General features: G+C 49.7%; 1 protein-coding gene across 2 annotated transcripts in view; it reads right to left on the reverse strand.

Annotated features, from left to right (window-relative positions):
- Positions 1–27,758, reverse strand: part of GALNT10 (polypeptide N-acetylgalactosaminyltransferase 10) — a 221,672-nt gene that overhangs the window by 7,625 nt on the left and 186,289 nt on the right. For both annotated transcript variants that reach the window (XM_042993828.1, XM_042993835.1), the window contains 4 exons: positions 23,173–23,290; positions 8,637–8,744; positions 4,216–4,437; positions 254–370 (listed from right to left, as the gene is read on the reverse strand). In XM_042993828.1, coding sequence (XP_042849762.1) covers positions 254–370; positions 4,216–4,437; positions 8,637–8,744; positions 23,173–23,290 — 565 coding nt within the window. The remainder of the gene's footprint in view (positions 1–253; positions 371–4,215; positions 4,438–8,636; positions 8,745–23,172; positions 23,291–27,758) is intronic.

Consider the following 27,758-nt stretch of genomic DNA (forward strand, 5'->3'; position numbering starts at 1 on the left):
TTCTTTTTGTTGAAGGCCATTTGGGCTGAGTGTCTGTCATTTGCCAACAGACCCGATTGATGATTTTATTGCAATGTGAAAGATTCCTCTTTCTAAGGTGTTCAGAAAGCTCTTATAACTCATCCCCTGGGCTAGCTTTTGTGACTCGTCACTGACCCTTGGCGTCTCTCTCCCTGCCCTGACCATGTGAGCATTCCAGGTCACAGATGGCCCAGGAAAACCTGGCTGCCAGTCCCTGAGAAGTGGCCCTTACCTGCATGTTGTTCCAGGCAGCCTCCCCACGGCCCCGGACACAGCTCTCCAGCCTCAGCGGGGAGCCCAGGGCCCCATGCTTCGTGTCAGCACACAGCCCTGTGCCCACGTTGCGAATCTGAAAGAGACAGAAGGAAAGAGTGGACTAATGAGGCACCTTGAGATAGTCCCCTGGGACCCCGCTGGGATGGAAGGAGGGAACCCAGCAGAGACATCGGATGGAGGAAGCTCTGCATTATCTTAATGAAGCTTGCCCTGGGTTGGTGGACATGCCTTGCGCTTCTCAGTACAGGAATACTCAGTCCTCAGAGAGGAGCTCCTCCAAAGCCAGCTTTGTCCTAGAGCATGCAAAGTCACAGGGTGGCAGTGGGGACCTGGAAGTTGAGGGGGGTTGGTATTCAGAGGACTCTCTGGCTCCATTCCTGGAGAATCTGATCCAACAGTTCCAGGAATGGAATTTACTCCCACTCCAGGAGACGCAGGGACCATATCTTGAAAGCCACCCTAGAAAAGGATGGGGCATCTTTGCTGTGGGGTCTTGGCCTTAAAGAGCAGGTGAATGGCAAGAGGTTCTCGATCCAAAAAACAAGAGTTTCAGTAAGACAGGGTGTGGTGTGGTGGGAGGAGCACTGGGCTGGAGCAGAAGGCCTCACTGCTCACGGTTGGTCAGCACTCACTACCTGAAGGCCACCGTGCCGTGTAGGTGCATCGTGCAGTTCCTGCCTCCCTCACAGAATCACTCCTATCTTGACTGAGGGGTTGGGTTGGAGGTGTGGTGGCTGTGAAAACGTGCTCCTCAGTTGCCCTGCTGCAGGGAGTCTGACTGCCCGGCCGCTGTGTCCGGAATCCACTGTGACTGAGTGTAGGCTGTGCTTCCCATGGGCTGCTTCCAGCCAGCGATGGAGCGGGACAGGGGGACTGTGGAGGCCCATTCCAGGGAGATGCCGACTTCTCTGGTAGGAGACTTGGCTTGAAGACTGCTCAGTCACTTGGCTCAAGAGCATCCTTGCAGTGTGGGACTCCTCCTACGGCAGCCCTTCTTCCTCCCCTTTCCCATTCCCAGCAGGCAGACCAGCCCCACAGCAGATCTCCCAGCCTCTCCTGGCTCCCTTCTGGTTCCTTCTCTCAGGGGTTCCCCAACAAGTCTCTTGGTGTCTGCTTCTTGGAAGACTGGCCCTAATACAGGGGTAAAAGCCAATAAACTGGCAAAGAAATGAAGAGCTTCATGAGGGAAGTCAACACGACACCTCCTCTACAGTATCTATGCTGGTGTTAGATGGGATGGGCCAGACAGCTTAGTCAGGAAAAGCCCCTCTAACTTGATGTATGAATTAGAACAAGCCATACCTGGTGTTTCTGTTGGCTCAAACCCCTCACTCTTTCCTTTGGTAACAGCACCCTGATTTTCTTTGGGACTACCGCCCTCTCCCCACTCTGTGGCCTGCCAGAGTATCTGTCCACCCCTGCTTTCCCCCTTCCTCCCGTGGCCACAGTGATTGGTGCAGACCTAAGAATCAGACTTGATTCCTGGAGCTGTGCTGGCTTTACTGGGAAGGAGGCATATATTTTCTGTTGCTGGGCTAGCTTCAAGCTTCTGGAAACCATCTTGCTACCCTCAGCATGAGGCTAACAGAAATGGCAGCAGAGGTAAACAGGAGAAAAAGCAACTGACATCATTTGAGCCCCTGGATCCACGTGCCTGAAGCCACAGCTACCCAACGTTTCTATGAGATTCACTACATTTCTCTTTTCATTTCAAACTGGACTTCTGTCACCTGCAAGGAAGGAGATCTAACCCTTATGCTCCTTGTCCCCCAGCCCCGGTATGTCCATCTATAAATGAGTGGTCCTCTCAGCTCAGACACCAGGAGCCAGAGTCTGCTGACAGAGTGCTTCTTCTGCTAGAAGACGGTCTGCCTCCCCCAGCAGGATGGGCTTGAGGAGTGTGACACAGGCAGCGGCCCCAGGACCCTCACTCAGAAAGGGCTGTCATTGGTTTAAAGCTCTGCTGTCGTGCTCTTAAAAGTTTTAATAATAGTGTTGCTGTAAACATTGGGGTACATGTGTCCCTTCCAATCGGCATTTTTTATCCTTTGGATAAATATATAGTAGTGCTACTGCTGGGTTGTAAGGTAGTTCTATTTTAATTTTTTTGAGGAACCTCCATACTGTTTTCCAGACTGGCTGAACCAGTTTGCATTCCCATTAACAGTGCAAAAGACTTCCCTTTTCTCCACATCCTCGCTAATACCTGTTGTTTCCTGTGTTGTTAATCTGAGCCACCGGGACAGGTGTGAGGTGGTATCTCATTGTGGTTTTGATTTGTATTTCCCTGATGATGAGTGATGTTGAGCATCTTTTCACGTGCCAGCCAAATTATGGAGAGCTCAAGTGTTCGACTGATGAATGCATAAAGAAGATGTGGTTTGTTTACATATATATATATATATAAATTTTAAACATATATATGTAAACATATATATATATATAATGGAATACTACTTGGCAATGAAAAAGAACGAAATCTTGCCATTTGCAACAACGTGGATGGAACTGGAGGGTATTATGCCAAGTGAGATGAGTCAGTCAGAGAAAGACAGATCTCATAGGGTTTCACTCATGTGGAATTTGAGAAACTCATCAGATGAACATAGGAGGAGGGAAGGAAAAATAAAATAAAAACACAGAGAGAGGCAAATCATAAGAGACTCTTAAATACAGAGAACAAACTGAGGGTTGCTGGAGGGGAGGTGGATAGTGGGATGGGCTAAATGGGTGACAGGCCTTAAGGAGGGCACTTGTTGGGATGAGCACTGGGTGTTCTATGTAAGTGGTGAATCACTAAATTCTACTCCTGAAATTATTATTACACTATATGTTAACTAACTTGGATTTAAGTTAAAAAAATTTTTTTTTAATAATTTTATCTTTGAACTTGTCAGTGGAATCTGACAGGACAAGGGAGCATGCATGTGAGCAGAGGTGATAACACGGTACACGGGCATTCGCTGTACCTTTCTTCTGTGATGCCCCAGAAGCACAGAATCCTTGGGGTCCTGCATGCATGGGAGTTCAGCAAGACTCAAGTTACAGGTAAGACTAAGTGGGGTGCTGGCATGCCTGAAGGCCATGCTTTCTGACCAGAACTTGACTGCACAAAGAAGGCCGAGGTATTCAGAGACACAGGAAGAGCCAGGGAGCTCTAATGGCCTCTTACTTGCATTACTTCCCTGGACCTGCAGACCACTTTCCTTACCAGCGGAAGATAACAACACAGAAGGAAGGGAAGAAGAGGGCAACCCCCAGTTTTTCTTTCTGCTCTTCCTCACGCATCAGCAAGCCACAGGTAGAGTGGGTTTAGAAAGTATGCATCATCGGGGTACCTAGGTGGCTCAGCTGGTTAAGCAACTGACTCCTGGTTTTGGCTCAGGTCATGATCTCATGGTTCGTGAGTTCAAGCCCCACAATGAGCTCCACACTGGAAGCACAGAGCCTGCTTGGGATTCTCTCTCTCTCTCTCTCTCTCTCTCTCTCTCTCTCTCTCTCTCACATTTAAAAAATTTAATAAAATAAAGTATGCATTAGCAACAAGTGAAATAAAATCAGCTGAGTTAGCTTTGTGCTGTGTTTGCACTGTTCTGGTAAGAAATACATATGCACGTACAAGGGTTGAAATACAGATTGTGAAATTTCACCCATCTGGCACATGAGCTAAATGCTCTTCTATTTGCATTTAAAACTCACACTGCATAATATGAAGCTGAATGGTAAAATTTATGCTAATATTAAAGTTTTAATTTTTCTCTACTTAGAACATTAAGTAGCATATAAAAACCACCACAAGGCTAGAGAGACTCAAGAAAAGAAACATGTTTTATATTTCATGCCTTAATTGGCACTCTTTGCCTGTCTTGTGAATAGGGGTTCCGCGTTTGCATTTTGCACTGGGCCCTTCAGACTCACCTCTCCCCAAGCTGCCGCCGGGGGCTCCACCGGCGGGTAAAATTTGGGCAGGTCCCACGCGATCTTGGTCATAAACCACTTGAAACTCTTGCAGTTAAGGGAGCTGCGGAGCTTCTTCTGGGCGGCGACGTCCCCAGCAGACAGGTGGCGGTACTCTGGCCGGCGTTGGTAAATGTGCTCGGCGTACTCGTCCATCCACACCTCGGCTACTCGCTTCAGGTTCTGGAGGGCGACAGGGAGGTGGAAGGGTCAGGCCCCCCGAGGGGCTGAGGCCAGGGGCGGGGAAGGGGGGCTGGGGGCAAGGATCCTGGAAGTTGAGGTTCATCTTTCTTATTTTGTGTTGCATCAAAGACCCTAGCCCACCATGTTTTTAAAGCCTTCTATATTTATTTATGCATGTTTTAAGGACTCTACAGCTTCTGGCTAAGAGATGGCTGTTGTTTTACCTGTGCATCTTCCACCCCCTTTTTCTAGCTGTAGCCTCCCTCCTCTGCTTCTGTCCTCTCTGTCAAGTGTCTTCAGGAAAGGTACATGAACCAGCCCCGCTAATGGGAACCAGCCCTGACTCTAGGGATTGGTCAGCGAGCACGTGACTCACGCCAAGCCAATCAGAATCAATGACATTAGCATGGCGATTTCACTGGAACTATTGGGGAGAATTGCTCTTTCCACTTGCATTCATTGCTGGGTAAGCTAGAGGCCAGAGCTGCTGGGTCATATGGAAAACCTGACCAAGGCTGAATGAATGAAGCAGAACTGAGGGCTGGACGAGGAACACGTTCCTTTTAGTACCTGAATCCAGCCATACCTGAAGTGAGCACTATCTTGGGACTTTCTATTAACATAAGTCAGTGAATTCTCTTTCTGCTTATGCCAGTTTGAGTGGGGTTTCTGTCATTTTCTATTAAGAGTGCTGACCAAGCACCCTGGTTGAAAACAATAATTTGCAACCAAAAGTTGTAATTCCACCAGCAGCTGGAATTTTAAAAAATCCTTTGAGGTGCAAAGCTTGCTGCTTCTTTGAATATGAAGCACAGGGATGATCGATATAAAAATGACAACCACATTACTGGCAAGTAGAGGCAGCAGTCAGGAAAACAACCTGTTTGTGAGCAGACTTGGAGATAGAGGGAAAGTGAATTCTTCTGTGTAACTGGGATGAAAATTCCTTATTTCATCTGCAGTTGTAGACACCACCTGCTGAGAACTTCAGACAGCTGGTTCCAGAAGAGCACAGCTTCAGTGTTCAGGGGGAAATTCTCTGCTCCAAAATATCTTTCTCCAACCCCTGACTGTTGCCAGAAATCTGCCCTTCACCCCCAACATTTAACTCTACAGGCTTTATGCTATCATAAAGGATTTTCTCCCTATTGCAATCCAAATTTTCTTCTGAAGGGGAAAAGGGAGTTAGTATTTTAAACTGTTACCAGTCATTCACACTGAGGTGTGAATGACTGCTCTAGAAGCAGAAGATAAGGCAGGGGTGGACAACTATTTTGTGTAAAGGGTCAGATCGCAAATATTTTGGGCTTTGCAGACCATATGGTCTTAACTCTGAGGTGGTAGAAAAGGAGCCCTAGATAGACATTATGTAAATGAATGGGTGTGGTTGTGTTCCAATAAAACTTTATGGACTGAAATTTGATTTTCATGTATCACAAAATATTCTTCTTTCATTTTTTCACCCTAACTACTTAAAAATGTAAAAACCATTCCTAGCGCACAGGCCACATGAAAACAGTTTGCTGACTCCTGAGCAAGGAGGAAAGAAGCCATCAGGAGGGGGCCCCATGCCAAAGACAAAAGTTTTCACCCACTCTTCAATTTTGCTGACTCTGAGTTTGGGACTAGGAAGCTATGGAATTTCCTTGCTGATATCAGCCTCATTCTTTCCGAGTGCTGAAGAGACTGACAGAAGGTTGGAAAACAATCAAGGAACAAACACTTAAGGAACAATACCAGGCCCCTGCAAGGCAAAGGCTGGGCTTAATTTAAATCTGTGCCCCGAGGAAGCTGAAAACCGAAAAAGGCTTGCACTCCCAAAGTCTCTCCTTTTCCCAGGCGGCCCACCTAGGTCCTTCAGCACACTAATTTGCTCATGCCACAGGGATGGTGAGGAATTGTGGCTTCACTCCTCTCTGGCTGTTTGTCCTGGAATCTGTACAACTTGAGTAAGACTTTGGTTTCCCTCTTTATGTAGCTCTTTTAGGGCTTTTAAACCGACCTCTCCTTGAATCTATCAAAATGATCTTCTAGGAGATAATGCTCTAGAAGGATTTGGCTGTTAAAACACTAAGCAAACTTGTGATTTGCTTTATGATTTAATGTATGATCTGCAACTCAAATATGATCTGCAACTCAAGGAGGGTGGCAGTTAGATACTTGGACACAAATTCAGGGGAGCCTGATTCAGGCATCTTTGTGGTCCTGCATATGTATGTGGGGTGCCCCTCGTATCATTCATTAGCTGGTTTAAAGTCGACAGGAGACTGAAACAGTACAGACAGGTGAAAAAGAAGTTAAAATGTTTCAACCCAGAATTCAGAGAAGAGGCTGAAAGAAACTTCGCAGTCTTGTTAAGAGATGCTGATACCAAGATGAACAGCTGTCACTGTTTAAGCAACAATTGCTCTGTGTGCCAGGCACGGGTCAGACCTAAGTGGCTTTGAATTCTGGCTCTAGTTAGTTAATGTCTCTACATTTCATTTATCTCATCGCTCCAGTGGGGATTAAAAACAAGTGAAAATTAAGTGAGACATGTATGGAAGATGCTTCGCCTGAAGTCTAGCCCACAGGAAACTTTTATGTGTTACTACAGTTAGCTGTCATTCACTGAATTCATCTGTGGTTCGGTAAAGAGGAGGTGGGTGGTGCCTTTTTACGAGGCAGATCTTATAAATGAGTGGATAAGAAAAGGATGCTTCGGGAATAGTCCTGCTCAGGGGTCAGAGGTGTCCCCATGGTCCCACCACTCCTAGTAGCTGGGAGTCGCACTCTTGGGCTTCCTGACTGACGTTGTTCTGTTTTCCTGCCTGGCACCCTCCTCTGGGATTGCCAATGGGATCTCAAAAGAAATGGGATTCCTACCTCTCCAGCTGAATCTAAAACCGCCCTCCCAACCTACCCGGGTCGGATGGGCTGTGTCCTAAGCGCGGATGGCAGATGTGGCTGTCCTTAGAATCTTACACCACTAGAGGGCACTGCTGGCTCTCTTTTTCTTCAACACCGGTGGCAAAGCAGCCCCTGGAGCGCAGCTCCCACCTGGGGAGACCCACTGCCTCGTTGAGCCGGCTGGTCTTCCTTGTACCTCGCAGGATGAAGGCTCTTCCTGACCCAGAGACTGCAGTTCTGCATGTCATCAGGTGATGAGGAAGGGGGAGGCGGTGGCCAGGGCAGAGGGAAGCTGTATGGACTGATGCCAAACAGGCTTGCAAAGGGGTCTCTCTGTCCGAAGGGGTCTCCACAAGGCAAAGCTGTGCCAGTTACCGAGTTACCTTCCCAGCTTTCCCCAGACCTCCCTGCGGCCCTCTTTCCTTTCTGGGCACCCCCACCCACCCCAAGGCAGTAACCTTGTTTGTTTTTTTTTTTTTCAAGACACTTAATATTTTAAAATTTGAGGCTCAGTGGAATATCATTAATACAAAAAACAACCCCCAAAACAAATCTCTGGCTAACATTTCTATTTGTAGCCAGTGGCCATTTAATTCAAGCAGCGATTAATACAAACCATTTTAAGCTAATGAAATAGTTTGACACACAGAATTTTTGGCAATGTTAGTGGGGAGGGGGTGGGGAGAAGAGCAAGATACTTACATTTATTAACCACCCTCATGCCTGGAACTTTTAAGTACTTTGTCTCAGGCTTTCTCAGTGTCTCACACTGCTCCACCTGCACGAACATTTATCTAACAGGCTTCTTTAAATCACTTCTGGTCTGACTTTGCACCTATGTTAGCTTTATCCTAATAATACCTGTGAAATCACAAGTCTGCTACACTAATACATCTTAACTTCTAAAGCACATTAATTTAAACGCATGTAAATAAAAATGTTCCTATGTCTGCCACCTAAAATCATCTTGTCTGTCACACCTGGAGTAACTATGCTATCTCCCTGACTCTCCTGGCAATGCTAAGAGTCACCAACAAATTAGCTTCTTTTTAAGTAAAAGAGGAAACACAGGCTCAGAGGAGTTAAGCAACCCTCTCAAGGTCACAGCTCCTAAGTGTTTAAGCAGGGGGTTAAGTAAGTTCTCTTAAACTGGATTTCACCTGGAGAGTTGGGGGAGGGGGGTGCACATCCTCCCCCACCCCCACCCCCGAGGCACTTGGCTTGGAGTTCCCAGGTGTCTCAGGATGCCTCTGCTCTGCTGATGAGCCTAGCCCCTCACCCCGTCCCCATCCAGGGAGCCATCACCTTACCCGGGCCAGGCTGACTCCAGCGGGGACTTTGTAGGGTACATATTTCCTGTAGATATGGCCCACCCTGGAGCAGGGAATGTCCTCCATGCGGCCCCCACACATCCACACCTGCAGGGTGGGAAGGGAGAAAGAAGATGATATTTCTGCCTCTCATTCACCACCCCCTCAAAGGTCACTGCCCCCTCCTCCAATACATTCACTGGAAGCATCAGCTTGGGACTATTAAAGCCCCCATTCACAGAGCAAGGAAAACACAGTAATAACCACAGCAGTTTTCAATAGTTGACAGCATTGAGCGCCTCCTCGTTGCCAAGCAGTCTGCTGCAAGCCCCCCGTGCACAACTGCATTTAAGCCTTGTCAGAAGACCAAAGAAGTGGGTAGTAATGGAGCTCCATTTTACAGATGAAGAAACGGAGGCTCAGAGAAGCTAAGAAGCTTGTCTAAGGTCACAGGGTTAGTGAGCGGTGGAACTGGAATTTAAACCTGGCTTTAGTGGACTCCAGAGTCTGGGCTCCGAACAAGTGCAGGTGTGGGGAGAGCTGTGTTGAGAATTCTAGGCAGCAAAGGGCGGCTCAGCGGGAAGGACTATGGTGATCGCCTTGGTAACGTCTACCACAGGTACGAGAGGGGAAGAGATAGCACCTAGGCTCTGTATATTTACCGATTGTGGTACCAGGTTCTGGAGTTTCCTCTGAGATCTACAAGCCTCTTGCTGGGTCACCCTGAGCAGAGGCAGCAGGCTCCCTGCCCTGACTTCTCTGCAGTCCGGCTTACTAAGCCACACGGCTGGCTATCACCGTAGAGAGGAATTCCAAGTTTCTCCTTGTGTTTCCCTCCATTCCTGGCATCACAAAGAGCTCCTGAGTTTGACTGCATGTGGTCTGATGGCAATGTGGGAAATCTCCGGAAGTACAATCCACGCTGACGCATATCCACTAAGGGGCCTGGCCTAGACACCGTCCTCAGCAGTCCTGGCGCCAAATGCTGGCTCAGCCACTTACCAGGTTTGTGACTTTGATCAAGGTACTTAACCTCTCTGAGACTCGGTTTCCTCATCTGTAGAGGATTAAATGAGGCAGGCCGTGGGGGTGAGATATTGCATGTAAAGTGCTTACTTAGCACAAGACTTAGCACGCAGTCCTAACAGTTACACACTCTAATGATTCATTCAGACATCTGGCTAATATTCACGGGGTCTCTGCTACATGCCAGACATTGGGCTGGGCACACACGTGGCAAGTTTGGTAAGGCCCTTGTTCTCATGGAGGGGGAGTATAGTGTGCAACCTCCAGGATGGCCCCCGGTGATCCTCGCTCTCTGGAGACACCTCCCTCCCGAATGAGTCACACGAGGACTGAGCCGTGTAACCAAAGGAAAACTGCAGAAGTGGTGGTCGTAGAAGACACTGTGGCTTCCACCTTCCTCCGTGGGGTCACTTGCTTTGGGGCACCTGGCTGCCATGTTGTGAGGACACTCGAGCAGCTCTGTGGAGAGGTCTAGGTGGTGAGGAGCTGGGGCCAACGTGCCAGCCAAGCTGAGTGAGCCGTCTTAGAAAGGGATCTATCAGGCCCAGTCCAGCCTTCAGATAACCATGGCCCTGGCTGATACCTTGACCACAACCTCACGATAGACTCGAGCAGAAATGTCCTGCTAAGCCACTCCCAAACCCCTGACCTTGTGTAGGTTTGTGTAACCTTGCGATACTGTCTATTACTGTTTGAAGAGGGTATGTTCAGGGGGATTTTTCTCCTGTGGCAGTAGATAATCACTACAGAAAGCCAGCTGCAGATGGTGACGTGTGCTATAAGGAAGCCAAAGCAAGACTCATTGCCTGGATCTCTGAGAAGTGATGTTACCTACGCCAGTCAGGGATATCCTCACTTAGAAGGGAAAATTAGATACAATACTTAGATAATGAGAAGGTAAAAGTAACATAAGGATCTGAGGGGTGAGAGAACAGGTGGAGAGAAAAGCAAGTGTAAAGGCCCTGAGGTAGGGCCAGGCTTGGTTGGCTTAATCCCTGAATGGAGGAAGCCAGAGGCCTGGAGGAGGAGGAGCAGAGATGGGAGGGGAGGTCAGAGACAATCATAAGGGTCTTGCAGGGAAAAATAAGGAGGCTTCACCAAAAGTCTTCAGGGAGGGTGACGATATAATCCAATTTCTATTTTACGAAGAGGACTCTGCCTGAGGGGTGGAGAATGGGTTGTAGGGGGCAGGTGTGGGAGAGGGAAGGCCCAGAAGCTCTTGGAGATTGAGGCAGGTATGGCTTCAGGTTTGTGGGGGCTGTGGTGATAATGGTAGGGCCCAGCTGCACTCGGGACCTTATTGCTAATCTTATTCCCGTGTTTCCTTGTTTGTGAATGACAAGTAGGAGTGGGAACGTCTGTAACCCCAATTCTGTGCAAGAGACTATTTTCCAGCTTGAACGGCTCAACAGGATATTGGGGATCTGGCTTTATGTCCCAATCAATTCACAGGCTCTAGAAGGACTGCTTTTCCTCCTCATGAACCTGAGGGTCCTCAGTCCCCCATGACTCTGCCAGCCACTGTCTCCATCCCACCCCAGATGTGCTGTATCCCGGGCTTCCTGCAAGGGGACCTGTATGCATGAGGCTGCAGTGAGTGCAAGTGCTGCCTGGAGAAATGCAATTATAGTCTGATCTTGGGGGAGAAAAAAAAATTGAGCAAGTCAATAGAACAGAATATTGGTCTTGAGATAATGGGCTCCTGATGGTAGATTAATGTCAAGGCCAAGCCAAGAAGTTTATTTTCAAAGCAGGAGATATTGATCAGGCGCCAGCCTCCCATAACAATAACTCTTCCTTTATACAAAATGACTGACGTGGAAGTGATGCTTTTGTCTGGCGGGTATCACCCAGCTTGCTGCTGGGCCGCCCCTGTCTTTTGGGAGGCAGAGTGGCGCTGAACAGATGGGGGACACCTTACCCCACTCTATTTCTGACGGTCTCCTGGGCAGTTGACTAGGCTGGCGTCCAGCTCCCCTGACTCCATATTAAACTCGCATTAGCTAACAAGGTTGTGTCTCCAGCTCTGCCTGGCAGGGAACCTTCCTTTATGTAGACAACGATCAATCTCCACATCCTTCTCTTTGCTGTGACCTCTGGTTCCTTTGGCCCTGACCATGCTGGCCATCTGCCTAAAGGTTCCTGAGGGACCAGGGTGACCTTGATCTGCTGAGAGGTTTAAGGCATCCAAAACACCCGCAGATTTCCGAGACGTCCGGAGACCAGAAGGAGTCCTAGCTTTAGACGATGGGTTTAAAGCTTCCCTGCCCTTCCCTGAGTGAGAACTGCCTTCAGAGACAGAGATATCTGTTTGTTCAGCTAAAGCTGCTTCCAATTCCTGAGTCCTCTTTGAGCACCTGAACAACCTGAAGAGGTATCTGGCAGGAGCCCAAGACTGGAGGGGACTCTCCCTCCAGGAACACGACAAAAGATGGAGGCACAGAATGGTGTCATGACTCACCCTGGGTGGCCAGAGGTGGTCTTGGATCCCAGGTCCCATGGTTCCAGTCATGGCCCAAGCCACCCACCTGTGCACCTCTAGGGTCCTCTCCTACCTTCCTTCACAACTGAGGCAACCGCCACACAAGACCCATGATGACCATAGCACAGGGGTTATGAGCACACAACCCTCTCCATTCCCAATGCCAACTTGTGCAGCCGTGTGACCTGGCACAAGGCATTGACCTGGGGAGCGACAGTCTCCTCACCTGTGACCTGGGCATGGCAGGTCACTACTACCTTGCAAGGCTGCTGAGATGGCATGAGACAGCTCATGAAAAGCACTCAGCTTAATGCCTGACCAAACGTACCAAACGTAACTACGTTAGTCATTTCTGCTTGCAAAAGAACGAGAAATGCCACCACCTTGAAATTATACAGCATTTGCCCTTTTGCCCAACAGCATGTTTTTTTTATCCTATGGCCTGATTTCCTAAATGGAAATCATTCATTTTTGAGAGAGAGAGAAAGAGAGAGACAGAGCATGAGCGGGGAAGGAATAGAGAGAGACAGAGACACAGAATCTGAATGAAGCAGGCTCCAGGCTCTGAGCTGTCAGCACAGAGCCCGATGCGGGGCTCAAACCCACAAACCGTGAGATCATGACCTGAGCCGAAGTCGGGCACTTATCTGACTAAGCCACCTGGGTGCCCCATGAAGTTTTTCTAACTTACTTGGTGGCAGAACCTGTAACTGACTGGGAGAATGACAGGGCCAGGCAGGGCTGGGGCACAGTCATGGGGGCACCACTTGGGGCCTGGGTGCCCCAGGGTGTTCTCCTCTCCCCCAGGTATCACACCTGTGGGGAAAGAGTCCAGCTGATGGCAAAGAGAAGGGGGAGCAGCAGCCAGATCACATTTGGCTGGGACCCCATCACATTTGGATGGGGACACACACAGACCACCAAGATGATGTACCTGCAACCCCTCTCTGCTGGCTTCCCTCCCTCCCTCCCTCTCTGTCAAGCCCCTTGCCAGCCTCCAAGCCCACAGGGGACACAGCTGCCTGCCCTGGGTGCCGTGTTGCTCTGCCTTGAGGAGTTTGCAAACACCCCATCAGCTCATCTCTTGGTGCCTTTCTCCCCGGCGCAACAGCCTTCTCACTTCTCATAGAAGCACTGTGCCACCAGACAAGTACAAATCTAATTGTAAAAGCTTGCTCCCTATTCATGTTCACTGCTGCTTTGATTTATTTTATTAGCAAACTTCTTTTGTGTGATGACAGGCTTCATTACAGTGTCTATAAAAGACAATTACTTGCTCTTATCTCCTAAACTGAGGAGGGAAGAAACAAATGGTGATGTGCATCAGAAGACACTCGGGGACCCAGAGACAGTGTGGCAGAAGGGCCCGTCCTGTGAGGAAAACATGAGCCAGTAGGGGCCCTGGCGGAACCTCTGTCAAGGACATGGCTGCCTGGAAACCACCAGGCATGACTGGTCATCCTTCCTGCTGACGGCCAGGAGAAGACAACATGTCTTTTGCTTTTGGGATCTCGGCTGAGGACCCCTATGGAATTCCAACCCTATTTAGTTGCACTTGGGGGACATAATATGATAATAGTTGCCACCAATTATTCTGCATTATCTGTGTGCTTAGAAGGTACGTTCCTGTTATGAACTCCATTCTGGAGTTAAGAACTGAGGTCTAATCCAGGCTCCTCAGCAAGCTTTGTGAGTCTGAAAGCCTCAGTTTCCCCATCTGCAAAATGGGATGAATTATGTGTGCCTGATAGGGCTGCGATGGGACTGGAATGATGTAATTCTGAAGCACAGAGGGCTGTAAGCAATCTGTATAGTGTGATTTGAACACATGGCAGCTGGGGGGCACTGGAGGCAGGCCGTGCAGTTCCCCTCGGAGAAGAAATGGCGTCATATCCATGTCTTCCAGAAGTTCACATGGTTTTGAATATATTAGTTTGTTTTGAATAAGATACTGTTTCAGGGAGCTTACCAGCATGAAAGGACCTCACTCACGCTAGTTTGAGATATTTATAATGGTTACTGGATGCAGCTGGTGAAGAGTAGGAAAAAAACAATTTTACTTTATTTTTAAAAACCACTTGAAATACAGATTTGAAGGGGTACATGCACCCTGATGTTTATAGCAGCATTATCAACAACAGCCAAACAATGAAGAGAGCTGAAATGTCCATCAACTAATAAATGGATAAAGAAGATGTAGTGTGTGTGTATATGTATATATATACATATATACATATATGTGTGTGTGTGTGTGTGTGTGTGTATGGGTGTGTATAGATATATATACATATATACCTGTACACACACATACATACATATAGTGGAATATTAGTGACCAAAAAGAATGAAATCTTGCCATTTGCAATGATGTGGATGGAGCTAGATGGTATTATGCTATGCAAATGAAGTCATCAGAGAAAGACAAATACCATATTTCACTCATATATGGAATTTAAGAAACAAAGCAGATGAACAGATGAGAAGGCGGGGAAAGAGGAGAGAGGGGAACAAACCACAAGAGCCTCTTAATGATAAGAGAACAGATTGAGGGTTGATGGAGGCAGGTGGGTGGGGGATGGGCTCGATGGGTGATGGGCACTAAGGAGGGCACTTGTGATGAGCACTGGGTGTCGTATGTACCTGATGAGTCACTGAATTCTTCTGAAACCAATATTGCACTGTTAACTAACTAAAATTTAAATAAAAAAAAACATTTGAATTTACTTCTAGGTTAATATATTATTTTATATAATATAGTTTTAAGCACATATGTGTATCTAAATGAATAAATGAAATGTCTGACTAATTCAACAACATCCTTAGGTGTTTATAGACAAGTTGGCCAAAAAATGGGAGGTGGCTGCCTTACACTGGGGTTTTGTTGCTTAAACTAATAAATGAATTTAGTCAAGTTGCAATTTCCCTGAAATGTGACTCATACTTGGGACAGAGCACTTTCATAACCACCCAGTCAGAGAGGTCCTATCATACCTTTTATGTGCGAGGAAGCTGAGGCCTTGCGATATAAGTGCCTTCCCCGAGGTCCCTCAGCTCATAAATGGCAGAGTCCAGAGTGGAATCTGGGGCTGGGTCCCCCCAGAACTAGGCAGCTCTGAGACCTCCAGGTAGACTGTACCTTCCTGGTTTGATCTTTCTTAAGCCTGGTCCAGACCCTATTACGGTCTTCTGCCAAAACCCCTGTCAGCACCTGTATTGCCTACAGAATGAATGGGCACCCCTGGCTTGTAAATAAGGCTCTCTGCCATCTGTTCTTCTCTTGATCACTTCTGGCCCTCTCCACATCCCCCGGACTCGTGTTGTGGATGCTAAGAACCAGCTGCGGTGCATTCACTTGTCTGTTGTGTTGGGTGCTGTCCTTCTCTTCCCATGAATAATGCAGCCCATACAAACATTCATTCACTCATTCATTTACACTGGACCTAGTCATTGGGCAGCGTTGCTCTAAAACCCTGTCAGAAGAAATGGAACAGAAACTCGCTGTCAAGGGTGGACCCAATGACCCAAACCTGATGATGTAACAGGGGGAAGGTGCTGGGACATGCTGACCAACTGCCAAGCAGTCTACCCATTTGCTCTGTCCTTCCACGTCCAAGCCTGAGAACATTCTCCGTACAAGACCCCATGTATTCATTACTGCCATAATCCTCACCCTTGTGAGCATCAGAATCATCTGGAAAGCTGGTTAAAATACAGACTGCTAGGGCCCCACCCCGAGGGTGTCTGACTCAGCAGGTCTGGGGTGGAGACTGAGAATCTGCATGTCTAACAAGTTCTCAGATGCTGCTGCAAAGGCTGGTCTGAGGACCACACATTAAGGACCAGTACATGCTGGAATAGTGACAACCCCTCTCAGGATAATGGTATTAGCTAGTTCACACAGACAGCCCTGTAAGTTTCAAGTTCTTAGTGCCCTTGTAGATGAGAAGATACGGGTTCAGCAGAAAGGGCAAGTGAGCTGTCCAAGGTCTCACTGAAAGTTCATTCCAAAGCCGGGCCTGGAGCCAAGGTCTTCGGCCTCTGTCTTGTCAGCCTCAAAGCTCTTTCCACTCCTGTCTTCTTGTAACTGTAGCCTGATCGCATCAACCATAACAATGCAAACATTAACAGCTACCGTTTATTGATCATTTATTACATGTCAAGGCACTGAGATAAGGTTTTAACACAGTTTGACTAACATCATGTTCACACCCATGCTATGAAGTAAAGATTATTCTATCCCCATTTTACAGCTATGAAGCCCAGAGAGATTAGGCCACTTCCCCAAGGTCACACAGCAACTAGCTAATCAAGTCTGCACCAGAACCCAGGGGGTTTGATTCTGAAGGCCATGTACTTCATCCGATGGTGTTCAATGGTGTTCTAACATGAGGGTTCTGGTCAGAACGGCTACCACTTACCAAGTGCCTCCTTTTTGCCTGGCTCTAAGCCAGATGAATGTTTCATGCCATTTAGTTCTTAGAACAAAGCTCTGAAGAAGTTATTATCTCCATTTTTAGCAACGAAAGATGGAGGCATGGACACAGGTATGTGCTGGTTGGGAAGCCATGGATGACAGATGACCCTTGGGCCTTTGAGCCACCTTCCTGGAGGAATGGTGGGAGATGCAGGCCTCCACAGACACATTCATGGAATTTCAAAGGGCTTGCTGAGAGTCATGAGCAGAATGCTTTCCCTGCTCCCAGAAGGCGGCTCTTGGGAAGCCTGGGCACCTGTAGCCAGGAGGAAAATGCTGCACGCGGCAGAGCACGTTTGCGGCATCCTCGGACAGCTTAGCCAAAGAAAGAATTAGCACTAGGTTCTCAGCAGCAACTCTGCAGCTGGTCTGAGTCGGGGGGGGGGGGGGGGGCGGGTAAGTGATGGGATGGGGGAGGTGTTGCCATGCAGGTCCTTGGATGGTAGCCCCAGATCACCTTCTGCCCCTTGGGCTGGCCTCTGGAAATCATTTTTCCCTCCTGAGCAGCAACGCAACTCCCCTTGGGGCTGGTGCTGACTTCTGGACCCTTCCTGTAAAAAGGGCCTCTGTCTAGGCTGGGCCCACCTTTCCTCCACCCCTCCCACTGGTGGAATGAGTTTAGAGTCAGGACATCTGGGATTTAGCTCCGGCACTGCCACCTTCTAGCCGAGGGACCCTGGTCCAGTCATGGAACCATTAAGGGCATCAGGCCATAACATCACCTGTACCCCGTTTCTGGTGTGCTCCTGCCTTCTTTTCACACTATTTTACTTACTCCTCCTGACAACGCCATGAGTTTTACAGAAGGAAAGCCTGAGAGTTTTCTCATTTAAAATCTGCCCCAAATCTGCAGCCTGAGACTGGGTTGGGCTTTGACACTATGTCAAACAAAGCAAACCCAGGGGCCCTGATACCTCCTGCCTCTGCTGGGATGCGTTTCCTCGTGGAACAAGACTGTCTCCTGTCCCCTCATGTGGCATTTCATGACTCCCTCGCTCACATGGACCTGCCCCTTGGGACCCTCAGGGAGGAACCACTGCCTCCTCAGGCCCACCCTGCAGAGCTACGCTCCGTCCTTCCCTGGGGTCTCCTCGCTGTCACTCCCTTCTCTGGAGGCCTCCCTTGGCGAGGGGTGGTGGTGGTGGACTCTCATGCCTGAACTTGCAAATGGCCCAAACACAGCACCGGGATGTATATGGTGGGGCGGGGGATGCTGGAAGGGCTGAAAAACCGTTTTTCCTTCTTAGTTTAAAAAAAAAAAACTTCATTCTTTCTTTATAGAAGTGATATGTATTTATGATGAACATATTCATTGTTATAGAAATAGCAGAAGGGGACAGCTGCACCCTGGAGCCCTCCCGCCCCCCCGATGCCACAAGGAACAGGAAACTTTCATGGCGTGCTGGGTCAGAGCACAGGCTCAGTCTGAAATCCCCGCTCCAGCCGTGTGAGTTTGTGGAAGTGACTTAACCCAAGCCTCAGTTTCCTCATCTACAACACGGAGAAAGTGAGAGCACCACCTCGGCTTTTAAAATAATATTCCATTGTTTAGATGTGCTTTTTTATTCCCTAAGGATGTACATTTGGGTCCTGTCAATCTTCCCCCGTTGGAAGTAAGGCCTCAACAAATAACTTCTACCCAAATCTCTGCTCATCTTTGCAGTTGTCTCCCTTGGATAAACTCCTGGGTATGGAATTTTGGGTCAAAGAATGTGCTTGCTTTGGTACATAACAGATTTAGCCAAATTGCTATTAACAAGAGGTATCCACTTATACCACTGCAAAGCCCACACCTTTCTCATGCCAGCTCATCCGTACTGTCCGGTGGAAGCATCCTGTCTCCTGGATCTCAGAGATGAAGATGTCCTAACCCTGGCCTCCTAAGGACACAGTGCAGTCCCCTTCCTGGCTCGTTCTACTGCCACCACCTCTAATCCAAACCACGCTTGCACCTGTGTAAGTCAAGGGACTTTCCCCACAGCATCGTATCCGATCCTCTCTCACGGGGCAGGTAGGAAAGCTGTGTCAGCACTGTCTGGGATGTGAGGGCCAAAGAGGTCAAGAAATTGGTCCAGGATCCCCAGATGGATGAACAGATGGATGGAAAGCCAAGATGAGAAGCCAGTGCCCTGCCTTCTCACCGAGTACTCTTCCCACAACACCACCACTACCAAAAGGTGTTGAGGTAAGTCTAGGAAGAGTGGGGCAAAGGAAGTTTTATCAAATACAAATTGATGCCACTAACAGTTATTTAAAACACCTACTGTGGGCCACACACTGGGTATAGAAATGGCCTCCAGGGAACTCAGAGGCCAGTGGGTAAGACAGGTCACCCGTTGGGTCACAATTAACATGAGGAATTCAGAGCTAAGCCAGGAGTAATGTTGGGGTGGAGCCTCGTTAGCACAGGCAGCTCAGGTAAGGCTAAGTGGGGGCCTCTCAGACTAAGGAAAGGCATTTCCAGAAGAGTGAACAGTGCCTCCTTCCAAAGATGACTGGACATACGAGCCTGGGGCTTGTGAGCAGCTCCATATGGCTGTGCGGACACATCTGTGTGGACGTCTGTGGTCTGCCCTGCCCCACATTCATTCCCCTTCTAGAAACAATGACTGGGCTTTCATTTGGGGAACCAGCTCATCTCCACTTTCCGGTCTCCAGGATGGACATGTGACTGCAGCTGACCAATCAGAACATGGCTCAGGGATGGGCAAGGAACCAGCAGGCCAGTGAGAATCACCTTGGGGACTTCTACAGGAAGGATGGGAAAGATAAACTCTCTTTCCAGTGGGATGCTGGGTCCACAGAGAGAAAGCCTGACCTGAACAGGAAGCCAACCGAGATGAAAGTTGTGCCAAGAGACTGAGAGAGATGGAGACCGGATGAGATGGGTCAGTCTCTGGATCCAGCCAGGCCTGGAGGGTCTGCCCTGGAATTTCAACTGTGTGAGCCAACTGATTCTGGTTTTTGCCTTCAATCAGATGACTAGGGTCATCTGTAACCAAGAGTGCAGACTAATGCAATGCGGTAAGAGGATGGAGGGTGGAGAAATGAGCAGGGGTCAGCTCACGAGGCAGGTACAGGCGGGCTCTGGAGTTAAAGATTTAACCTGCCACCAGAACTGGGAAGATTCTAACCGCCAAACAGGAGAACTTCCATGGTGTGACTGTGCCTTTTGGAAACAATATGTCTCCTGGCTGAGAGAGTGTGTCGGAGGGGCGGGGGGGGCGGGGATCAATGACTCTTCCAGAAATTTCAGAGCCTTAGAATACCTTTTCTAGGGTTTTCCCATCAGGATAGATGGCCTAGTCCGGAATTGGAGCCAAATTATTAATTCATCAGTCCTGATGCCACATATCAATTTATCTTAATTTCTGAAAATGCACTCAGGCCTTTCAGACCAGTCTCTTTTGTCCATCACCAGGAAGAAAGGGGTCTTAGCAGAGATTAAGCGGAGGGAATATGGCCCTTTGAAAATGCTCCACTCTGCTGAAATGGAACACCCACATTTCAGGGAGGCGTCTCTGGCGGATGAATGGGCTTGCCTGTCTCCTCCACACTGTGGCAGGCTTTCCACAGGGGCTCAGGAGACAATGCACAGGCAGATGGACCGCCACGGGCTCTGGGAACCCATGTTCTCAAAGCCAGGACAGAGAAAACTGAGGGAGGAAAGTCTCCCTTCCAGACCTGGGAGCCTCCTCATTACACAGAGCCCTTTCCCCTCGAGAGTGAAGGACATTAATTGGATCAAATGGAAACAGGAGCCAGCCGCCTCCCCGCCTCCCGGACGAGAGATTTCCAATATGGCTTCATTACCAAGTCTTTTGTAAATAAACTGTGTGGAGAAAAATGCCATTTGTTCTGCTGTAATTGCCTGATGAGCATCATTAGATAGGTCTTTGAAACACACAGAATGAAATCATTTTGGGTTTGGGAATTCCTTTGTGCAACTCCTTCTCCATTCACTATTCTCCACAGAGGGTGTTTCTGAAGGGGGACTTCTTGACCATGGAGGCTGGTTTCTGGCCAGCGATCTACCTGCTCTGAGTGTGTCACAAACACGTATTTATTCAGTGCCTCCTTGATGTCAGGCAATCCTTTCGGTACCTGGGACACAGCAGTGAGTGAAACACACAAACAATCCTACCCTATCGAAGTTGACATTCTGGTGAGCACTCAGAACACAGGTGTGCCCATTTCTGGGCACACTTGGCAGAGAACTTGATAAATCAAGTTTGCTCGATGGCTGTATTGACAAACTGTGAAGTTAAAAGTCCTTTGATTCCTTGTGTGTGATTGCACCGTACCCATAAGGATGCGACATCTGGAAAGCTAGACTGCACCGGGCTACGGATACCCAATGACATCTGTGCCATCACTTGCCAGACCTGCACCCATGGCAGACATCACTCATCAGTCGCCACCCTCGTTCTGATCAGCTTGGATGCAGCTTCAGAATACACATCAACACCGCGCTGGGTCGCCCCTATCCCAGAGCAGATCAGAGATGGCTGGGAGAGGAAATCTATTTGCTACTTCTCACTTACACGGTCATTAATTCACTTCACTGAGAGGCTGTAGAATATCCCAGTAAATTAAGAACGAGCCCAGGAGGAGGCAAAAACAGAAGAAAGGGGGGAAAGACCACTGCCAACTTCTCAGGCTAGTTTCCCTCTCTAGTGTTCTCTCCTGTCCCTAAAGAGGCCCAGGAAACGTGGCAGGTCACAACGCAGGCTTTGAGTCAGGCCCCCCTGGGGTCAGGTCCTGGTTCTGCTATTTCCACCTGTGTGGGGCCTTGGGCTGAGCCCCTCGTGTCTTCCTGTGAAATGGGTATAATGATGACACCGCTCTGCTAGGGTTGCTGAGAGATTAAAGAAGCCAACACGTGTGAAGGGCCTGGCATAGGGTCCCGTCAGCTCCGAGCCGGGTTGAAATTCAGCTGTTGTGGACCAGAGCTGACACAGACTTGTGTCCAGCTGGTATCTGCTCTGACTGGTTGGTGCCTGGGCTGCCATCGCCATTAAATACTTTGAACACCAACCGTGGACGTGAGTGTTGGTTAGGTTAGGGGGTGGTCCCCTTCGGGGAGACAACTTCAGAACTCTGGAAGTAAAACAGACACAGCCCGCCCTTCAAACTCAAACGATGTTTTGGTAGAATTCCAGGTCGTTCTTTTCTTGCTACTCAAGAATTTATGTTCCCTAGTTCTGAACTGCTCAACCAGAGGTGTACATGGTGATGGCAATGATGTCGATAACGAACATAATCTTTGGGACGTTGTTAGGAAGCACCCAACCGTCATGGTCGCGTTTAATCCTCTGAACAACCCTGTGAAGATTCAAGTATCATTAAGCAGATTTTGTGGCAGCAGAAACCGAGGCTCAGTGAGGTGAGCCTTCCTTGTCTGAGATCACACAGTCTGTTGGAAGTGGCAGGGCCGGGATCTGACCCCAGCACCGAAGTCTCAATCACAGTGTCCCGCCTAAAAAGTTGATGCCCGATTCGGGGGGCATCAGGGTTGTGTATTCACAGGGCTCGGCCCAGTAGTGGTGCCACTGGCCATCCCTCGCGGGCTGGGGGTATGCCCTTCCAGGAGCCCTGGGGATGCAGACGCAGACCCTGGCCAGACATAAGGGGGCACGGGACAAGCTAAGCCTCCCCTCAGAGGGACCGAGCCTCTGTTCGTCACCTGAGACCAATATGGAATCCCACAAATGAAGGGGAGGAAGTGGCCCCAGAAGGGTGGGTGGCTAACTAGTAGCCACCACGTCCTCAACTACCATTGTCAGCAAGCTTCTACAGCACATGGGCTGCTCTGATAGAGTAAATATTTACTCACTGGATCTTGAATAGTTTCTACCCATTTTTAATTGCTGGCTGTGTCCCCGGGTTGCATGTTAAACACTTCTAAGATATTATCTCGTTCGCTCTTTGCAATAGCTCTGGAAGACAGGTAGTATTATTATTCTGTCATTTCAGACGAGGAGAGAAAGCTAATCTAAACTTGCCCCAAATCACACAGCTCCTGAGTGGTGGAACTGGGATTTGAACCCACACTTTTCTGACTCCACAGCTTGAGCTCCTGCCCAATGGTCTCTACGGCCAACTCCAGCAGTGGTGGATACAGAGAAAGCACACTTGAGAGGGGTGGCCACGACCCACTAAGGCTAACTGGGAATCTGCGAGGCCACGGGCCATCCCCAAAGCACAGCATCCCTCCAGGCCTGTGTGTCCCACTTACCCCGGCTTCTCTTCCCCCCTGCTGGTTTGCTGGACACCTCACTGGGAGACACCACCTTTACTGGAAGCAAGACCTGTCTTATTCCAACACTGCCATCCTAAGAAGGGGACGACGTTAAGGTAAATGGCAGTCAGAGCTTAGCAGCCTAAGGAGACACCCCACCTCCGCTATACACACGCAAGAAGGAGTGGCCCATGGCCTCTGACTTGTCACCTGAGGAGCAGGGGCTGCTGAACCCTGAGCATCCAGAGTCTTTCCAGGCTCAGAAAGCCAAGGGGGTGTGGCAAAGAAGGGGGCTTCCGAAGAGCCGGCTCACCTTGAATGAGATTTCATACTGCTCCCCTCCCCAGATCTCCAGGCCTGGGTCGTACCCACCCAACTCCCAGAACCATTTCCGATCCACAGCGAACAGTCCACCGGCCATCACGGGAGACCTGTCAGGGAAGAAGAGTGTGGTGTGAGGACAAAACGTCCCGGTGGCAGGCTCCGAGTGCACGCTGACACTGCTATTCCCCCGGGGAAGGTACTGCACACTGCCCCAAGGGCACAGCCTATGTGTCTAGCAGGGAACCCAACGCCCCTCCAAGGGAGGGCCCAGGCTGTCTTCTTTCTCGGCCATGACTTCCCTTCTTAAATACTGCATTTTAATCAAACGGATCCAGAGCTCCTTTCCACAGTCACTTGTGAGAGGAAATCACAGTAACGTGCGCCTTGCAGTGGCATGGTCTATGCCTCTCCAGTGCTCCCACGGGTTAAATGGTCTGAATCGGGTCCCTCTGGGCCTGTCTGCACAGTAGAATCTCTTAGATGACAAAATCCGCAGCTGTCTGGGCCCTACCCCAGACCTAGGAAGCTATCCCTGGGCGGTAGAGTCTAGGAATGTGTGTTTTCAAACAGGCTCCTTGGATGAGTTGCCCTCAGGCTGCCCGGCACTGGACAGGAGTTCTGCTGAGAGTTTGCAGAGGAAGACACAGCTTCTGCTCTTTCAGGTAAACTGGGCTAAGACAAACTCTGCACATTCACTGTCTCATTACCCACTGAGCGCCAGCTGAGCCGTAGATGCTGGAAGAATGTGCAGGTAAATCAGAGCTGGCCTGAGACTTTGGGGGATGCTAGTGTGGCCGGGCAGCTGCCTCTCAGGACAGAAGGACCCAGAAGATGGGTGGGGGGTACCAAGGGCCTCTGGGAGGTGCAGACGGCACTAAAGGAACATGGAAGGAGCGAGTGTCTGACACCAGGTTTTGGGAGTGACGAGGGAGGCTGGGGCAAGAGTCAGGGAGGGGTGCTCGGGGTGGTGGCATTTGAGGTGGGTTTTGTTTGGACAAGTGGGCAATGAGGGGAGAGGAAGGTACCCTGGAGGGGAAAACCACAGGAGCAAGGGCACAGAGATGATAAATGGGGCAGTGCCACGGGTAACAAGTCAGCACGGCATCATGCCAGGCCAAGGGCAGGGCTGGCATGCTGCAGCCTGCCTGGGTCCCCCTGGTGCCTCACACGGGGCTGGCATCTGAGGGGCCGCCGGTACTCGCTGAGTGACAATCTCGCAGAGTGACCGTGTCCTTGTCTGGCTCCACTGGAAGACTCCAGACCCTCAAACCAAGGAACATTCCAGCAGCAAACTCCACGCCACCTCCTGGCCTTGGGAACTGCAGGTTCATGGGAATTGGGCTGATTTAAGAAGAACTTAGCCGACCCACATGCCTCCTACACTTCATGTAGCAGATGAGCCTTGACAGCATGGCAGGGACTCCTTTAAAAGAAGATCCCCTTGAATATTCACTGAGGGCTTGAATGTGGCAGGTGGTTGACTGAACTGATGATTTAATAAAATGACTGCTCCTTGAATTGACCTCATGAGGTGGGCCTCATCCTTATTATCCCATTGACACGTGTAGAAACCGGAGCACAGACCGGGAGGTAACTTGCTCCAGGCTTCACAGCTACTAAGCAGGATTCGAATCTCTAATCTATGCCAGAGCTCACACCCTCAGGGCCACAAAACTCTGTCTCCTATCAGGGAGGAGCCATGGAGAGGCAGGTGATGAGTGAAAAGGACAGGGGAACAGGGATGGGGAAAGTGTCACTCCACTCTCCTTTACCTTTGGTGGGATGTGAGATGAAGTGTTTAACCACTGAACCCCGTATCGCCCGCTGCAGCGACCTCGGGCCACATGCGGCTACTGAGCACCCGGAATGGGACTACTCTGAATTGAGTTGTGCCGGAAGTGTAAGGTACACACTGATTTCCAACACTTACTGTGAAAAAAATAATAGGTCTCATTGACCATTTCAGGGATGCCTGGCTGGCTCAGTCGTGGGGTCTGCGGCTCTTGGTCTCGGGGTTGAGAGTTTGAGCCCCACACTGGGTGTAGAGATTACGTACACATAAAATCTTAAAAAAATAATTTCCAAGTGTTGGTTACATGTTAAAGTGAGACTATTTTAGATATACTGGGTTAAACAGAGTATATTACAAAAATGAATCTTACCTGCTTCTCTTTACCTTTTTTTATGTGGCCACCAGGAAATTTAAAAGTATTTTTGTGGCTCCCATGATTTTCTACTGGACGGTGCTCATTTAACATCTCAAAGCCTGTCCCCCCATCTACACAATGAACATGTAGCTACATTTCCTAGCTCACGTTGCTGTTATAGTTCTGAAAGTACCCAGTACTATGAAACATACAGTGTCTAATATCAACTTTCCTTTGTCTTCTGAAGATGGTGGGGTTTGGGTTTTTTGGCTGGAGCCATACACTGCCTGGAGAGGCAGGGAGCGTTTCTGAGCCAGGGCTTCATGGGAAATCAAACCCAAGACTCTGCATGCGGAAACCAGCCTGGGCGGGAGCCCGGGGCAAGGACCTAGGAGCCACGGTGGAGCAGGGAGATCAGCCTTAAGGCATTTTGGATGCTGGATGCTGGCCTCCAGAGGGAGGCCTCTCCTCCAGCCCCATCTGTTTCCTGCCCGTGTTCAGCAAGAACAACAACAACGGTTCTGAGTGTCTAGTGTCTACCACTCACTTTACCGACATCATCTCCAGCTCTCACAAAGCTCTATTAGGCCCCTTTTTAGACGGAGAACTCTGGAATTCAGAACAGGGACATACTCTGCTCAAGGGCATGCGGTTACTAAGCAGATGAGCTGTGGTTCCAACCGGGGTCAGCCACCCAAGCCCATGTCCTTCAAACATCATTCTGTCGCCCTGGGCCTGCGGATTGTTCACTTGCGGGCACCGTGGAGCGGTGTGCAGGAAATGACCACGATTTTTCTAGTGGCCTCTCTCCTGGGTTTTGTCCAAGTACAATACAGAAAAGATACTTTTGGAAAGAATCGGAAGATACAAAGGATGGAGGGTCCCTCGGGAAGCATCTAGACCAGTGGGTCTCAACTGTGACCACACAGTTCGCATCGCCTGGGAGCTTTAAAGACTATTGATGCCTTGATCCCATCCCAGACTCTGGTGCGACTGGTCTTGGGTGGCGGGTGGCCCGGTGGGTGGCCTGGTGGGTTTTGTTTGTTTTTACAAGCTCCCCAGGTGATGCCAATGTGCAGCCAGGGTTGAGAGCCATTGTTGCAGGGCAGGCCCAACCCCTTCAATATCCAGGTGAGACGACTGCGGCCCTGGGGGGACGGGGTGGGGGGCAGGGGGGAACTACTGGGGCCTCTGCTAATAAGCAGCCACATGACCTGGCCTTACCCTCTCCTCATCCTGCAATGAGGAAGATGAACGTGCCGAGACCCATCCACATAGGGGCCACGACTAAGCTTATGGTACTGGTTCAAACCCCAGGGGGTTCTGGTTACCCTGAAAATTCTGTTCTCTGGAGTACCCCATTCTGACCTCAGCCTCTGCTGTGTGTCACCTCGGGCAAGTCTCATGTCCTCCCTGAGCCACAGGGTCTGTGCCAGTCAAGGGTGGAGGATTCTAATTACACCCTGGGGCTCTGTTGTGAGGGTTGTGTGCGGTCATGTCGGCTGGGACTGCTCTGCCGGCTCAGCTCAGATGTTGGCTACTCCTTTTGTTGGTATTACTCTCCAAGAACTCGGGGCAACTGGGGCCTCGGGCGTGCAGAGGGTGCTAACTGCATGATGTCGCCTTGGGTTCTGACAGTAGTGGGTGGCCATGTTCAGGAGACCAGAGGTCAGGGGAAGAACACAGACGTCTGGCCTGCTCAAGCGGCACGGGGCTCCACCCATGCCCTCTGCCCTCAGCTCATGCGACTCCCTTTGCCCAGCCACCTTTTATTTCCCTGAACAAGCGGGGCCTCTTCGCCCCTCTGAGCCCTCCCTTGGGCCCACAGCATCAGAGGCTCTCCTCAGGAACCCTGGTGTGCCCTGTGCCCATGACGATGGCTGAGCTGCCAAAAGACCCCTTTCTCAGGTGGGGAGTGTGAGGTGCAGGGAAACTGGAGTTCACTGAGGCCCAGCTGTGGTTAGGCAGGTGTGGATAATGGCCTCCCAAAGAAGCCAATGCCTAATTCCTGGAACCTGGGGATATGTCACCTTACACAGCAAAGGGACATTGCAAATAGAATTCAAGTGAGGGATCTGAGATGGGGAGATTGTCCTGGCGGGCCCAATGTAATCACAGGGGTCCTCATATGTAAAAGAAGGAGGCAGGAGGGTCAGAGTTAGAGAAGGAGATGTGATGATGAAAGCAGGTGCCGCAGAGAGATAGTTGGGGGAGGGGGGGTGGGAGAAGGAGGGGGAGTGATGGTGGAAGGAAGGAGGGGGAGACTTGGACATGTTAGGTTACTGGCTTTGGAGATGGAGAAGGTGGGACACCTGGGTGTCTCAGTGGGTTTAACGTCCCACTTTGGCTCAGGTCATGATCTTGCGGTTCCTAAGTTCGAGCCCTGTGTCGGGTTCTGTGCTGACAGCTCAGAGCCTGGAGCCTGCTT

Source organism: Panthera tigris, chromosome A1, assembly GCF_018350195.1.
Source record: "Panthera tigris isolate Pti1 chromosome A1, P.tigris_Pti1_mat1.1, whole genome shotgun sequence".
Classification (NCBI taxonomy): Eukaryota; Metazoa; Chordata; class Mammalia; order Carnivora; family Felidae; genus Panthera; species Panthera tigris.